This window comes from Bombina bombina, chromosome 1, assembly GCF_027579735.1.
Source record: "Bombina bombina isolate aBomBom1 chromosome 1, aBomBom1.pri, whole genome shotgun sequence".
In the NCBI taxonomy this organism is placed as follows: Eukaryota; Metazoa; Chordata; class Amphibia; order Anura; family Bombinatoridae; genus Bombina; species Bombina bombina.
In genome coordinates this window covers 1,486,811,395-1,486,827,241 of record NC_069499.1, presented here as the reverse complement: position 1 = coordinate 1,486,827,241, position 15,847 = coordinate 1,486,811,395, and the positions used below count along the sequence as shown (strand labels likewise).

The 15,847-nt window shown below is 35.6% G+C and overlaps 1 protein-coding gene and 1 long non-coding RNA gene across 5 annotated transcripts in view; one reads left to right on the top strand and one right to left on the bottom strand.

The window, feature by feature from the left end:
- Positions 1-15,847, bottom strand: part of LOC128653763 (ABC-type organic anion transporter ABCA8) — a 752,731-nt gene that overhangs the window by 538,576 nt on the left and 198,308 nt on the right. For all 4 annotated transcript variants that reach the window (XM_053707247.1, XM_053707265.1, XM_053707256.1 and 1 more), the window contains 3 exons: positions 10,277-10,462; positions 5,602-5,749; positions 490-655 (listed from right to left, as the gene is read on the bottom strand). In XM_053707247.1, the coding sequence (XP_053563222.1) occupies positions 490-655; positions 5,602-5,749; positions 10,277-10,462 (500 nt within the window). The remainder of the gene's footprint in view (positions 1-489; positions 656-5,601; positions 5,750-10,276; positions 10,463-15,847) is intronic.
- LOC128653783 (uncharacterized) overlaps positions 5,638-15,847 on the top strand; it is a 166,906-nt gene continuing 156,696 nt past the window's right edge. The window contains exon 1 of the long non-coding RNA XR_008401392.1: positions 5,638-5,740. This is a non-coding gene — a long non-coding RNA (uncharacterized LOC128653783). The remainder of the gene's footprint in view (positions 5,741-15,847) is intronic.

The following is a 15,847-nucleotide window of genomic DNA, read 5'->3' as shown; positions in this document are numbered from 1 at the left end:
GTTGTGTTTGAGCTCAACACTAAACTTGCACGTAACTGTTTGCGCTCCACTCATAATCTGGCCCTTAGTGTTTAACGTCCCTTTAAGGGATATGGGAGCTTATGTTCAGGATGAAGGAAAGTTTCCAAAGTGAAGAACTGTACAGAGGCGACGAAATTCACCATTGAATGTAAATTAGAACATACATATATTACAAAAATACACTAACAAAACTTTCATGTGTAAAGAAATGTCTTTAAAAATATTCTGTTAGAGAGCCCTGAAATAAAGTGGTCAAGAAAGTGGAAACCCAGGAAACAAACCACTGCAATGAATTTCAAAGTTATCAACATAAATATCATATTTTTTTTAATAATTCTAAAACATTCTTTAAAAAAAATAATATATATATATATATATAATTAAAAAAAATTAAATTTGTTTATCCTAAGTAAACTTACTTGCAATGTAAGATTCATAAAGAAAAAAAAAGTACATTGTTTTATTTACCTTATAGCTCTTCTTTCACGTAATTCTGTAGGGACCTTTTCCACAAAATCTGGCATCACTATTTCGCCACTCCCATCAGTGTCTGCTTTAGTTGGGATCATTTTATCTCTTGACCAGTATGAAGACCTCAGAAAGAACAAAGGCTCGTATTTCATTCCATATTTATCTAGAAGAGAAAGCAAGCTCTGTTATTAGGAGCACAGCTAATTAACAGGAATTTGTATAAAATAACATAACTACAAATCTCTTTTCAATAATCTAGTATACATATAATGGTAAATGTCTGCCTCCCTTAGCTCTTACTTGCTTCTGTAAATGAATCTATTATTTCTATCTTGATTTCACTTCCTTTCTCACTACATTGGTTTTTTTTTGCTAGAGATATAGCTTTATACCAAAGCTCCTCAGACATTGCCTGACAGATGTAAAACCCACTGAAATAGACAAAACACACACTAGACCCTTCTTAGGTGCAATCTAAATGTTTCACTTCGGTTCATGAACTCATTTTTCACTCTTTAAACACTGCAGAATAATAGCATCTTTTCAACACTTGTTAGTTGATTTAAAGGGACATGAAACCCAAAATTTTCTTTCTTGATTCAGATAGAGAATACAATTTCAAACAACTTTCCAATTTACTTCTATTATTTAATGTCCTTCTTTTTCTTGTTATCCTTTGCTGAAATGTTTATCTAGGCAAGTTCATGTGCAGCAGAGAACATAGGGTCTAGCTGTTGATTGGTGGCTGCATATCTAAATTGATTGTCATTGGCTCACCCATGTGTTTAGTTAGAAACTAGTAGTGCATTGCTGTTCATTCGACAAAGCATACCAAGAGAATCAAACAGATTAGATAATCGAAGTAAATTAGAAATTTGTTTAAAATTGTATTCTCTATCTGAATCATGAAAGAAAATTTTTGGGTTTCATGTCTCTTTAAGTACCCTGCCCATAGGAATCATAACTTGCCATCTTGAATCTGACATCTTGACCCAAGGACCATATGTGTATATTGTACCTGCTAGCCCTGCTATAGTGCAATGTTATAAAATAGATTTAGATAGATAATACCTCAAAAATACAATTAGATTATTATAACATTTATAATTATGAATTAATTAAAAAATGAAATAAATGTTGGAAATAATAAATTAAAGAAAAGAAAACAGTTGGAATAGGAAAAGGAAAAATGGATTAGGGCACAATCGTCTAAAAATTAAAAAGTGATACTTTATTTATAAGTGAAGTTAAAAATATTCCTAATAGGGAGAATAATTAGATTATCTTAAGGCCACTGGGGGGGAATACAATTATAAATTCAAAGTGACAATGGTTATATATAAATGTCAGAATTAGCAGACATCAACTAATAGCCTCAACATACAAACATTCATACCCCTAAATACTTGCACCGCCACAGAGACGCATCCTCTATGTATTCCCGCCTAATATGCTGGAACCTTGGCATCAGTTTGGGGGATGTGTATGTGACGGATACAAGTATAAACTAATTTTACATATGCTTTTTGGCCCTTAAATGGGCCTTTTTCAATGTGAGCTGTACAACAACATGTGATACCTGGGTGATTAACAAACACCCAGGTATTCCCGCCCGAAATGTTGGAACCTTGGCATCATTCTGGGGGATGTGTATGTGATGGATACAAGTAAAAACAAATTACACATACGCGTTTCAGCCCGTAAACGGGCCTTTTTCAATGTGAGCTGTACAACAAGTGATACCTGAGTGATTAACAAACACCCAGGGATTTAGGGATACCTTCAAATCACTCCCCTAACTAGTGTCATTGTTTATTCAGCCAATCAGGCTCTCTTAATGCTTGATGACATTCTAACACCAGCAAATTGATTTGTGTGTTCCTACAGCCAATCATTACATCCTAAATTACTGTATTAGAGGAAATCCCCTTAAGCATTTGTCACCGGGATCGTCAATCAATTGTAACGCCCTCCATGATGAAATTTACATCATAGGCTTTCAATCCAATCAGTTTCTAAGAATGAGGGGGAGTGAGGGAAGTGAATAATAGATTTTTTTTTTGGGCATCATATACAGCAATTTTGTATATATTTTGCTGTCCGCCCGCCTTCACTACACACGGGCAGCGGATCTGTTGATCTGCTTGCCCGCATGTATCATTACACACTCATTGGTACAAACACACATATATACCTAATGAGAAATGTGGAGCATATTAATTGTCGCTATTTTCAATTCAGTGTTGCCCACGGACCATAGTTTAGGTGGGTCTATTATAGTGTCTTCCAGACATAATGCACTTTTAGTACTTGTCCACTATAACCTCTATATAGTTATTATTAACCATAAAGTAAGTATAGGTCCTGCTTACTATTATCTGTTTGCTATTTCTGGTCTGCTAGAAGCTATTACCAAATTACCACTTGCTTGACCTATGTTGGACTTTTTCATCTTTTACCACTGCCTATGTCCTGCCTAAAACCCGTTGTTGATGATTACTTTTCTATCTCTACTTTGGGACTTACCTACTCTATTACACATTTTAATATAACGGATTCCATAAAATATTTTATTAGCTTTTTGAATAGTATTTGTCTTTTATTTATTTGTATTGACTCGAGGCAGCAGAGCACTTAATGGCATTGATTTTCTGCATTTATTGTCAGATAGTAATTTATGATATTATTAGATTATCTAATAAACAAACAGAAACCATATGTTACAAATATAAATATTCAACATTTTGTCTGTATGTGTAGCTAAGGGCTTAAAATTACTTCCATTTTCTTGTGACCTACATTACTCTATTTTAGTTATCAGTTAGGAGGCAAAGCTGTGATAAGGCATAAAAATATATTTAGATAAACTTAAACTAGAAGAATTAATTGACTCTCAGTGTTTCCTACGGAGCAGTTTCTCAATTTTAATTTTGCTCATTCAACTGCAGTAAAAAACAAACAAAAAAAACAGGCGGAAGGTGAACAAGGAAGAGGGAAGGAAACACATGACCTCTGTCACATGCAGCATTTATTTAAGTGACAGGAATCTGTCAGAAGGAAGGGAATCGTTGATGACATTGATGGCTCTGTGCTGTGGGTGCTGAGTAATGTCATTTTATTATTTTGCTTTACTGAAGCAGTGGTCAGCACTTTTTGTTTTATTAAATGAATCATTTACCCTGAAGCCCTGTATAAGGATAATGTAATGACTCAAAGAGGGGAACCCAGTGCGTGTATTTAAACAGCAAATAATCCAGCTGAGATGCTGTTAGCAATTATAAACGCTTGGTAGTTCTGTATTCAAAATATTAATAAAGTAATGTATTATTTATAACCATACCCTGTCCTTTATCTATACCCTAGATAATAATTTGGGTATTTTGGCCCAAGTATTTTTCTTTTTTAAGGTGTCAGGGTAGTTATTTGATGACTTCGTTTTTTATGTGAATAAAAACATGAATTAAAGTTAGGTTTTAAAGTGCCCAACATACTTTAATACAAATGTGTATTAGAGTTCTAGCTAATTTTTGTAGGTTAGGTTTTTCTCAATAATGTAAATGAGTAACTCCATACTGATCATTAGGAAGTAGATTATGAAATATGAGCACATCTGGGTCTGTTTGATATATTTTAGCAGGAAAGAAAAAAGCTCAAATTTGACTGAAGTTTTTTAGAAGGAAATTAGAAGTCAACAGCCATAAATCACTTATTGGTGTTACACATTTTTTAGGTGGGTTATCAGGTGTGACCATGTAAGGCTATTGGGTAAGAGATTGCGGTGTAGTGTTTTGCTATTATGGGTGGGACTATAGTAGTTGGATGTTACTGTAGGATAAATTGGAGAGTGGTGATGGGTTGGATTCTTGCATGCAAAATGCAGGTAGATGATGGGCCCTAGAAGTTTGGTCTTAGTTATGGTCTTAGTCTTAAGAAATATGCTATGGGACTAGGATAATGGGTTAATGTGGAATATAAGATTTTTCTTGGCCTCATATGACAATTTATTTGGAAACTATTTAACACGATAAATGTAAATCAGCCATGCCAAAAAAACAATTTAGTAAAGAGAATAGATCTGATTACCTTGTTGGGTGTTAAGGACAAATTAAGAGGAACAATACAATAATATTTTTACTTGTATCTTGCCATTCAGAAATAGTATGGGGAAGATATATGAACTCTTCAATAATTCCCATTATGTGTGTGCATGTGTGTATACATGCAGAGAGACAAATATATAACAGGTTGGAAATTTCCACTCGTTCACTAGCCTAGGCATTTTGCTCTGAGGACCATAAATACATTATAAACACAGCAGACAAGCGAATGTCTCAGTTTTAACTTGTAACTTCACAGCTTACTTAAATGTAGCATTTTTGACAGTTTTTGGCCTCCTGTCCCCTGGTATAATTGTTCTGTGAGTCTGTCATGCATTGTAAAAATCCGCCTTGAGGCTTTGATGCCTGACTATGACAATTAAATATGAGGTGTTAGTATTTTTCTGCACATTAAAATAAGTTATATATTTAATTAGGTGAAATGGTATATGTGAATCTCTTCCAGTTTTCAGAAAAAATAGTAAAAAATGCAATGTTTGGTGAATGTTACACTGGTCACTTTAGAAACTTTCAGGTGGATGTGGTCAATACTTCTATAACCTACTTATTTAAATGTCCTGCTACAAACTATTCCTGATTTTTTTTCCACATTTTTACAATCTTTTATTACTAAATAAAGAAATATAAAATAATAAATTGTATAATTATTATATAATCTCAAAAAATGTAAATTATAAAACAAAAATTAATGAAAACAAAATGTATCTTTGCAAAGCCATACAGGTAAATTTCCCAGACATCTAAATATGTGAAATTATAAGATAATTTTATTACTATTGCTATAAAAAATATCATGACAAAATAGGTTTATGTGAATATGGGCAATATCGACACCTCCATATTGAAAATATGATATATGTTTTACAAGAACTACCCAAAATACATGTATATTTTTAGATGAGATTAAAATATCATATATATTATTGCTTTTAGATGAGATAAAAATATCATATATATTATTGCTTTTAAAAACATTAATTATTTAATTTACCTTGCAGGATTTTGTCGAAATAAAGTGTCAGAGCCATGTATAAAATGGAATCCAAAATTAGCATGAAGAAGCTGATTAATAAATGAGATGAATCTCCCATCACATCCGAGAAATAGACACCTTGACCATCAAGCTCCAGGTGAACACTCTAAAATAAATTATCCTATTAAAATTACCATCAGAAAGTCACAAAATAATAATAATTAACAGAAAAAGGGTTATATTTAGAAGGAAAAGAAACCTAAACAGTAAGTAAAATCAATAGCACAAACAGTAATTTACATGGGATACAGATAATTATGACCAGTCACTTGCAGTAATGACCAGTAAGAAAAGACCCACAGGAGCCATAGAACAGTAGTGGACAACATGATTTGTGGAGCAGGAATTAATGTGTGCCTGTCAGCAAGCATGGTGATACAGTGAGATAAAACATTATTTGATCCCCTGCTGATTTTGTATGCCCACTGACAAATAAATGATCAGTATATAATTTTAATGGTAGGTGTATTTGAACAGTGAAAGACAGAATAACAAAAACATTCTAGAAAAACGCATTTCAAAAAAGTTATAAATCGATTTGTATTTTAATGAGTAAAATAAGTATTTGACCCCTTTGCAAAACATGACTTAGTACTTGGTGGCAAAATCCTTGTTGGCAATAACAGAGGTCAGACATTTCTTGTAGTTGGCCACCAGGTTTGTACACATCTCAGGATGGATTTTGTTCCACTCCTCTTTGCAGATACTCTCCAAGTCATTAAGATTTTGAGGCAGATGTTTGGCAACTTAAACCTTCAGCTCCCTTCACAGATTTTCTATGGGATTAAGGTCTGGACACTGGCTAGGTCACTTCAGGACCTTAATGTGCTTCTTCTTGAGCCACTTATTTGTTGCCTTGGCCGTGTGTTTTGGGTCATTGTCATGCTAAAATACCCATCCACGACCCATTTTCAACGCCCTGGCTGAGGGAAGGAGGTTCTCACCCAAGATTTGCTGGTACATGGCCCCGTCCATCGTCCCTTTGATGCAGTAAATGAAGTTGTCCTGTCCCCTTAGCAGAAAAACACCCCCAAAGCATAATGTTTCTACCTCCATGTTTGACAGTGGGGATGGTGTTCTTGGGGTCATAGGCAGCATTCCTCCTCCTCCAAACATGGTGAATTGAGTTGATGCCAAAGACCTCGATTTTGGTCTCATCTGACCACAACACTTTCACCCAGTTCTCCTCTGAATCATTCAGATGTTCATTGGCAAGCTTCAGACGGGCCTGTACATGTGCTTTCTTGAGCAGGGGGACCTTGTGGGTGTTGCAGGATTTCACTCCTTCACGGCGTAGTGTGTTACCAATTGTTTTCTTGGTGACTATGGTCCCAGCTGCCTTGAGAGCATTGACAAGATCCTCCTGTGTAGTTCCGGGCTGATTCCTCACCGTTCTAAAGATTATTGAAACTCCCCGAGGTGAGATCTTGCATGGAGCCCCAGACAGAGGGAGATTGACAGTTATTTTGTGTTTCTTCCATTTGCGAATAATCACACCAACTGTTGTCACCTCACCAAGCTGCTTGGCGATGGTCTTGTAGCCCATTCCAGCTTTGTGTAGGTCTACAATCTTGTCCCTGACATCCTTGGACAGCTCTTTGGTCTTGGTGAAGAGTTTGAAATCTGATTGATTGCTTCTGTGGACAGGTGTCTTTTATACAAGTAACAAGCTGAGATTAGGAGCACTCCCTTTTAGAGAGTACTCCTAATCTCAGCTTGTTACCTGTATAAAAGACACCTGGGAGCCAGAAATATTGCTGATTGATAAAGGATCAAATACTTATTTCACTCATTAAAATGCCAATAAATTCATAACTTTTTTTAAATGTGTTTTTCTGGACTTTGTTGTTGTTATTCTGTCTCTCACTGTTCAAATAAACCTACTATTAAAATTATAGTCTGAGAATTTCTTTGTCAGTGGGCAAACGTACAAAATCAGTAGGGGATCAAATAACTTTTTTCCTCACTGTATGTCTGCAGTTGAATTTGCTGCAATAACTTTTATCTGGACACTATAACACCTATGCATATAATTCAGTGAAGATCATCTCATTGGTACTTGGATATGTGACCCTTCATTTAAAAAAAAATGGTGCTTCCCCTCTTTCAAATGCAGTCATCCCATTTTAGTGCTTAGATGAGCATACTAGAAGAAAACCCTAAAGTTAACCAAACAGACAGGTGATTACAATTTTTCTGGCAATTACATTCTTACAGAAGGATATTTACAATAGGTTCATTCCTACTTCAATATAATGGATATCTTTATATGTGGTGTATGATCCCTTTATGATATGGGGCTTCTTTGGAGTTGCTATCCCATACATAGTGAATTTTAATGTCAGTCAACTACCAATGACAGGTGTATGAGACCCACCATTGGAAAAAGAGGTTCCCCACTTTCTAATCTTGGATTCTGGGGAGAAATATGGGCTCTTAAACAACCCCCTCCACATTATCAAAAATCCTCATTTTACCTGGCTGGGACAGGTGATCATCATGAACATTGTAATCACCTGCAAATTAAAGGGGCATGTGACATTTTATTGTTTCTCTCTATGCAGGGCAGATATGCGCTCCCCTCCTCCTTCTTAAAATCTCCTTGGCTTCAGTGATCACCATTTCTCACAATGACTGGATGCATCTTAGGCTAGAACATCATCCCTCAATGAAAATAAAGATATTCTTGAGTTTATTCTCTTGTAAATGAGGGCTCATATGTCCCTGTAGGTTATACAGGGTGTAACATATGGAATCTATTAGAGCACCCTCAGCCACATCTTCATGGTGGCTATTTTGCAGGTTATGATTAGGTATTTTAAATGGCAGAGCCTACCCTTTTAAAGGAAGAGCCTTATGATAGTTTAACTACTACAGTGCCTGAGCTATGAGCTCTATAAGAGCCTTTCCCTACATCATGAGCATTAATTTGTACATTTAAAATTAACCACATATGCAAAAAGATGCTGTAAAACTGCACAAGTGTATTATTAATTGTTATTATTTCAACCGTAGGTCTCACTGTAATGAAAACAATTTGCTAATGAGACATAGGGGCCGATTTATCAATGTCTGGTGGACATGATCAGCTGTAGCGAATCATGTCCACCAGACATCGCTGAATGCTGACAGCATACGCTGTCTGCATTTAACATTGCACAAGCAGTTCTGGTGAACTGCTTGTGCAATGCCGCCCCCTGCAGATTTGTGGTCAATCGGCCGCTAGCAGGGGGTGTCAATCACCCTGATCGTATACGATAGGGCGGATTGATGTCCGCTACTTCAGAAGAGGCATATGGGGCATATGAGGAGACAGAGGAGGCATATGAGTTAAGGAGCACCGGTCTTAAGACCGCTGCTTCTTAACTCCTGTTTCCGGCGAGCCTGAAGGCTCACGCAGAGACAGATACATAAGGGGCCATCCGGGGATTGATAAATCGGCCCCATTAACTCCTGTATAAATGTTTCTTATATACTACATTTAAATGGATGCAAGATTATCTGAAAGCAAGTGCATGATTAAGCTAAATGTTTTCAAATCAACAGTTACAAATGTAGAATATTCAGTTGCCTGCTGAAGGTACATTCATTCAATGTGCTAACAAGTAGGAATCTAATTTTGATTTAAAGGGCAACAATTAGGTTGTGTATTTACAATCCTTATGCATCATATTTTCCTTTATTTTCCATAAATCTCTTGAACATTAATAGCATAAAAATAATTTTCAATACCAATTTCTCTACATTAATTGATTTGTATATATTAATACTTAGTCATAATTAAAGGGATATGAAACCCAAAACTTTTCTTTTGTGATTTAGACAGAACATACACTTTTAAAAAGTTTTCAGTTTACTTCTTTTATCAAATTGCTTCGTTCCCATGATATTCTGTGTTGAAGAGATACCTAGGTAGGTTTAAAATTGCATGCTCTCTCTGAATCATGAATAGAAAAATGTGGGTTTCAATTCCCTTTAAAGACCTGATTATCAAATTCCTGAAGCTAGGCATGGGAGTGTCCTCTTTAGCCGTTAAAATCATTTACTTAAAGGGACAGTTCACCCAAAATGTTTCTCCACTTTAAATTGTTCCCAATGATCAATTTTACAGGCTGTAGTATATTAAATTGTTTACAAGTAGCTCCTTTACCCCTATTTCGGCATATGAAATAGCTGATTTAGCTTGTGGTATCACAACCTATACTAAAAGAATTGATACTGGAGTATATGCTATTGGCAGCCTATGTAAACAAAGCCAGCAGAAGAAATTACAGCCTCGCGTGGTGCATGATAGTTTAAGTAATAAAATGTTAATTTTCCATTGTTCTTTCTATGTATTGAGATTTGGTTTACAAACAGATATAAGGAAGCAAGTATGTGTAAATAAAAGTGATGACATAATGAGATCTGAAGCTGGAAGCTCAACCAATTGTAATATGCTGTGGTTTAAAAGCACAATACCAGCTAATTCATATACATAAATAAACCTGAAAATGCAAATTCTCATACATTTTATACTCTGCAGCTGGTATAACAAGTCATTGAAAATAGATTAAATGGAAAACAATTTTACGATGTACTGTCCCTTTAATAATATAATATATATATATATATATATATAATGTGTACATACCTGTATTAATCCAACTGAGAAGGCAAAAGGTGGGAAAATACTCAGAATTACTTCAAAAGCTTTGGGAAGGTCTCTCGATAAAAGAAGGAGACTCAGAGCAGAGAAGAAGAGAGTTATGAAAAATCCAGCAATTGCGGTCACTCTGGGATTCCGGAACAGGGCACTCAGCATAAAAGTGATACATATCTAGCAAAAGATCAGATGTAAATATGGTTTATCATACATGTGTTGTAATATATAACTTTTCTTATACAATTTATGTTGTTGTTTTTGTCTATTTAGTAAATATGTTATTCGCCATGTCTGGTCATTTCTGTTAAAACAATTATAATTGTAACTATAACGTGTTCTCCACTCAACTATGCACTTTTGTGCCAATGAATAAAAATCTAGCAGAAGGCTTTTTTATTAAAACGACAGTTTAATTAATTGAAGCCTTCCCTTTACCTGCCTGAAAGAAGCATGTTTAAATTGTTTATATGAACTTATTTTTGCTTTTCTTAATTCGATTTTTGTTACATAGGGTAAAAACTACACTTAAACAGATGGGAAAACAGTCCCTGAGATTTAATTCTATAGATTTATACTAATACAATTTAACATCTTTTCACTACATAGGGGAAATCATTTTTAAGTACTAAGGATCAAAAACTGTACTGAAGATCCCCGGCAATGAAACAAATCACTGAAATTCTTTGGGATCTTTTTTTCAGCATTATAGCTACAATTTATCTTCCTAAAATTGTTTTAGGGGCCGTGTAGTGCTGACAAGACTTCTTAAATAATCTCGCCACGGCAGAGACCTTTAGATCATCAGTCCCTTAAAGTGATTGTCAAATTGATTGCTTTTCCGAGTACTATATAAAATTACTATAAATATCAGGGGCACTTTAATTGATTATTTTTTTTTAAGACACGGCACTTCGAAAATATTTACCATTTAGAAATGGTAAACATTGTGCCGTTCCTCCGCCCGCACCTCCGACTTTCTTTAGCTGGTGGATGAAGAATCTGGCTTTATCCAATTGTTGCATGCCCCACTCGGTGTCCAGATCGTGGGGCACGCAAAAATTGGATAAAGCTGGTTTCGTCATCCCACAGCTAAAGAAATTTGGAGGTGCATGGAGAGGAACGGTGCAATGTCTACCATTTCTAAATGGTAAATATTTTCAAAGTGCCGATTGTTAAAAAAAAAAAAATCAATTAAAGTGCCCCTGATTTTTATAGTAATTTTATATAGTACGCGTAAAAGCTATCAACTTGACAATCACTTTAATTTTCTTCATATCTTATATGGTTGTTTCCCTGGCTTCTGATTTTATTGCAGTATGAAATATATAAGAACAAACCAAGTATTTGGAAATATACCCTCAGATTCAAAGAAATCAGGTTAGATGTTTTGGGGTAGATTTATCATACCCTGGACGGACATGATTCACTATAGCGAATCATGTCGGCCCTGCATCGCTAAATGCAGAAAGCATACGCTGTAGCTAGCAGTGAAAATGACTCAGCAGCTCACAGCAGGGAGGTCCAAATAAAGTGTCCACATCAAAAATAAAGGCAGCAGCAGCAAGATAAGGTTTAAAAGTTTAATAAAATGTATAAAAACAACAGCAACAGCAACGCGTTTCTCAGTGGTACAGCACAGTTTCCTCAGGCAACTCCCTGCTGTGAGTTCCTGACTCATTTTCACTACTAGCAACTTGTGGATCTCTGGACTCCTGTGTATCCTGGATGAGGATCGCCCTTGCTGTTGCTGTGGTGTTTTGAGTCTGCCAGACGGCTCCTAGGATCCGGCCTGCCCGTTAAACATTTTAAGTGTCTTATATCACGTGAGTAGGATTGATCTGCCTGCATTCCTGAACTTCAATCCGATTGGCTGATTAAATCAACCAATCAGATTTTTCCTACCTTAATTCTGATTGGCTGATAGAATCCTATCAGCCAATCGTAATTCGAGGGACGCCATCTTGGATGACGTCATTTAAAGGAACCTTCATTCGTTGTTAGTCCGTCGGCCGAGGAGGATGTTCCACGTCGGAGGTCTTGAAGATGGAGCCGTGGATGGATAAAGATTTCTGCCGGATGGAGGACCTCTTCTGCCCAGATTGGATGAAGACTTCTGCCGGATGGAGGACCTCTTCTGCCCTGCTTGGATGAAGACTTCTGCCAGATGGAGGACCTCTTCTGCCCTGCTTGGATGAAGACTTCTTCTGGATGGAGGACCACATCGCCCGTATTGGATGAAGAATTCGGCCCGGCTAGGTGAACACGGCTCAAGGTAGGGTGATCTTCAGGGGGTTAGTGTTAGGTTTTTTTAAGGGGGGATTGGGTGGGTTTTAGAGTAGGGGTGTGTGGGTGGTGGGTTTTAATGTTGGGGGGGTCTTGTATTTTTTTTTACAGGTAAAAGAGCTGATTAATTTGGGGCAATGCCCCGAAAAAAGCTGTTTTAAGGGCTGGTAAAAGAGCTGATTACTTTGTTATTTAGTTTAGGATAGGGAATTTTATTATTTTGGGGGGCTTAGATTAGGTGTAATTAGATTAAAATTCTTGTAATTTTTTTTATTTTTTGTAATTTAGTGTTTGTTTGTTTTTGTAATATAGTTTAGTTTATTTAATTGTATTTTATGTTAGATAATTGTAGTTAATTTATTTAATTAATTTATTGATAGTGTAGTGTTAGGTGTATTTGTAACTTAGGTTAGGATTTATTTTGCAGGTAATTTTGTAATTATTTTAACTAGGTAGCTATTAAATAGTTATTAACTATTTAATAGCTATTCTACCTAGTTAAATAAATACAAAGTTGCCTGTAAAATAAATATAAATCCTAAAATAGCTACAATGTAACTATTAGTTATATTATAGCTATATTAGGGTTTATTTTATAGGTAAGTATTTAGTTTTAAATAGGATTAATGTTTTTAATTATAGTAATTGTATTTAGATGTATTTAAATTATATTAACTTAGGGGGGTGTTAGGGTTAGGGTTAGACTTAGGTTTAGGGGTTAATAACTTTATTATAGTAGCGGTGACGTTGGGGGCGGCAGATTAGGGGTTAATAATTGTAGGTAGGTGGCGGCGATGTTAGGGAGGGCAGATTAGGGGTTAATAAAATTTATTATAGTGTTTGCGAGGCGGGAGTGCGGCGGTTTAGGGGTTAATACATTTATTATAGTGGCGGCAATGTCCGGTCGGCAGATTAGGGGTTAATAAGTGTAGGTAGGTGGCGGCGACGACGTTGGGGGCAGCAGATTAGGGGTTGATAAAAATAATATAGGTGTCGGCGATGTTAGGGGCAGCAGATTAGGGGTTCATAGGGATAATGTAGGTGGCGGCGGTGTCCGGAGCGGCAGATTAGGGGTTAATAGTATAATGCAGGTGGCGACGATGTTGGGGGCGGCAGATTAGAGGTTAATAAGTGTAAGATTAGGGGTGTTTAGACTCATTCATTCATGTTAGGGTGTTAGGTGTAGACTTAGAAAGTGTTTCCCCATAGGAAACAATGGGGCTGCGTTAAGAGCTGAACGCTGCTTTTTTGGAGTTTTTTCAGCCAGCTCAGCCCCATTGTATCCTATGGGGAGAACGTGCACGAGAAGTTTTTCCAGTTTACCGTTACCGCTATCGTAAGCAACGCTGGTATTACAGGGAGAAGTGGAGCTAAATTTTGCTCAACGCTCACTTTTCTGAGGCTAACGCAGCCATTCAGAAAACTTGTAATACCAGCGTTGTTTAAAGTGTGCGCTGGAACAAAAAGGAGCGTTAGCTTCGCAAGTTTTTACCGACAAAACTTGTAATCTAGGCCATAGAATTTTAGCTAAACATTTATATTCTTTTTTGTTAAAACTAATGTAAATGTTTCAAAGCTACGGGTGAAAAGTTATCCAGGCCAGGGCTCTGGCAAGAAGAAAATCGTGTTAGCTTGCTCTTCAGAGCAGGTTAAGGCAAGTATTAACCCCTTAAAAAATTAAGAAAACAAATTAAAACTGAGGAATTTCTTCAGGATTTTTTCATTTTCTTTGTGTATTCCTTTGGATATTCGTTTCATTAAAACTAAAACGAAAATCCAATTTTCATCATAAAGAGAAACAAATTAAAAAGTCTAGCAACGAGTAATACCTGTATTGTTCTCTCTAAAGGATAAATGGACTATCAACACAAATTAATACAGACTATAGGGCCGATTTATTAAAGCATCAATCTCTGTTCATTCGATGGAGTCAATACGCTCACCAGACATCGCTGCTGCAAATCCACATACGACGTCCTAATTTATTAAAAAGTCTGTCAAAAACACCTGCGTCAAGTATGGAAAGATGAGCATCGGACTGTTGATAAATAAGAGTCATCGATGTTGCAGATATTCTGTATTTTCCAACTTTATTTATACCATATCATTACTGTCCATGAACAAGCACATTTCTCTTAAGTTAATCTTTTATTTTCCATCTGTTAATGTCCAAGAAATAGCTAGATTTATACCTGAACAAACAATAATATCTCATTTTTTTATTTATTTGTTATACAAAAAATCTGATATATTTTCACATAAATTAATGTGTATTCTAGAAATCATGATATGACTATCTCATGTTTTTTTCTTTTTTTAAAATGATTATTAATGCTAGAATTTGTACATATATCTTTGCACATACTTGTGTGTGTGTTTGTGTGTATATATATATAAATATATATATATATATATATATATATATATATATATATATATATATATATATATATATATATATATATATATATATATATTGTGACAGAGAACAGGGAATTGTGAGTGATCAGGTGTATATTTCTCCTACTATATTGAAATGTGTATTCAGTTTTTAAACCCTAGGGAAATGTTTTGTATAAAATGTGGCTAGGAATTAAGCTACTGTGTTGTTGGGTTCCTGGGGTGGAGCACTGGAGAGAGGGTTGGCCAGTGTTCCATTCCTCAGTTTTCTATAGCTGAGAGTAAGCAATCAGGAAGGGATCTTTACTCACCTGTGTTTAATTAAAGGAGGGTAATTTATTCTCCAGCTGCTAGGTGGAGAGAGAGCCACCAGTGTTTCTGACTTGGAGAGAGACACACATTGAAGCTGAACTGATAAAAGCTAAAAACAGCATGTTTTGTTTAGTTTAGTTTACCCTGTTTCAGTAAGTGATGTTAAATTATGTTAGTAAGAGCTCAAACTGAGCTAGGATTTTGTTTGTAGTATTAAGTGTGTTAAACTGCTATAAACACAGATTGCTGTTATCTGCACCTGGACAGTGAAAATAAAACTGAATGTTTAAATTTATCAAGGCTGTGTCATTTATACCCTAGAGGACCGTGATATTTCCTTTAAATCAGGCACGAGGAGTGGGTGCTGGGTTACAATATATATTGTATCTTTTCCACACATATTTACATGTCCCTACATTTTATTTTGTTCTAAACAATGTTGTCTTTCATATCGCTATGTGTTTATTGATACCACTATATGTATATAGAGTAAATATATTATTATTCTGAGGAAGAATAATTGTGAATATAACATGTAATCAGGGTATCATAGGTATTTATTTG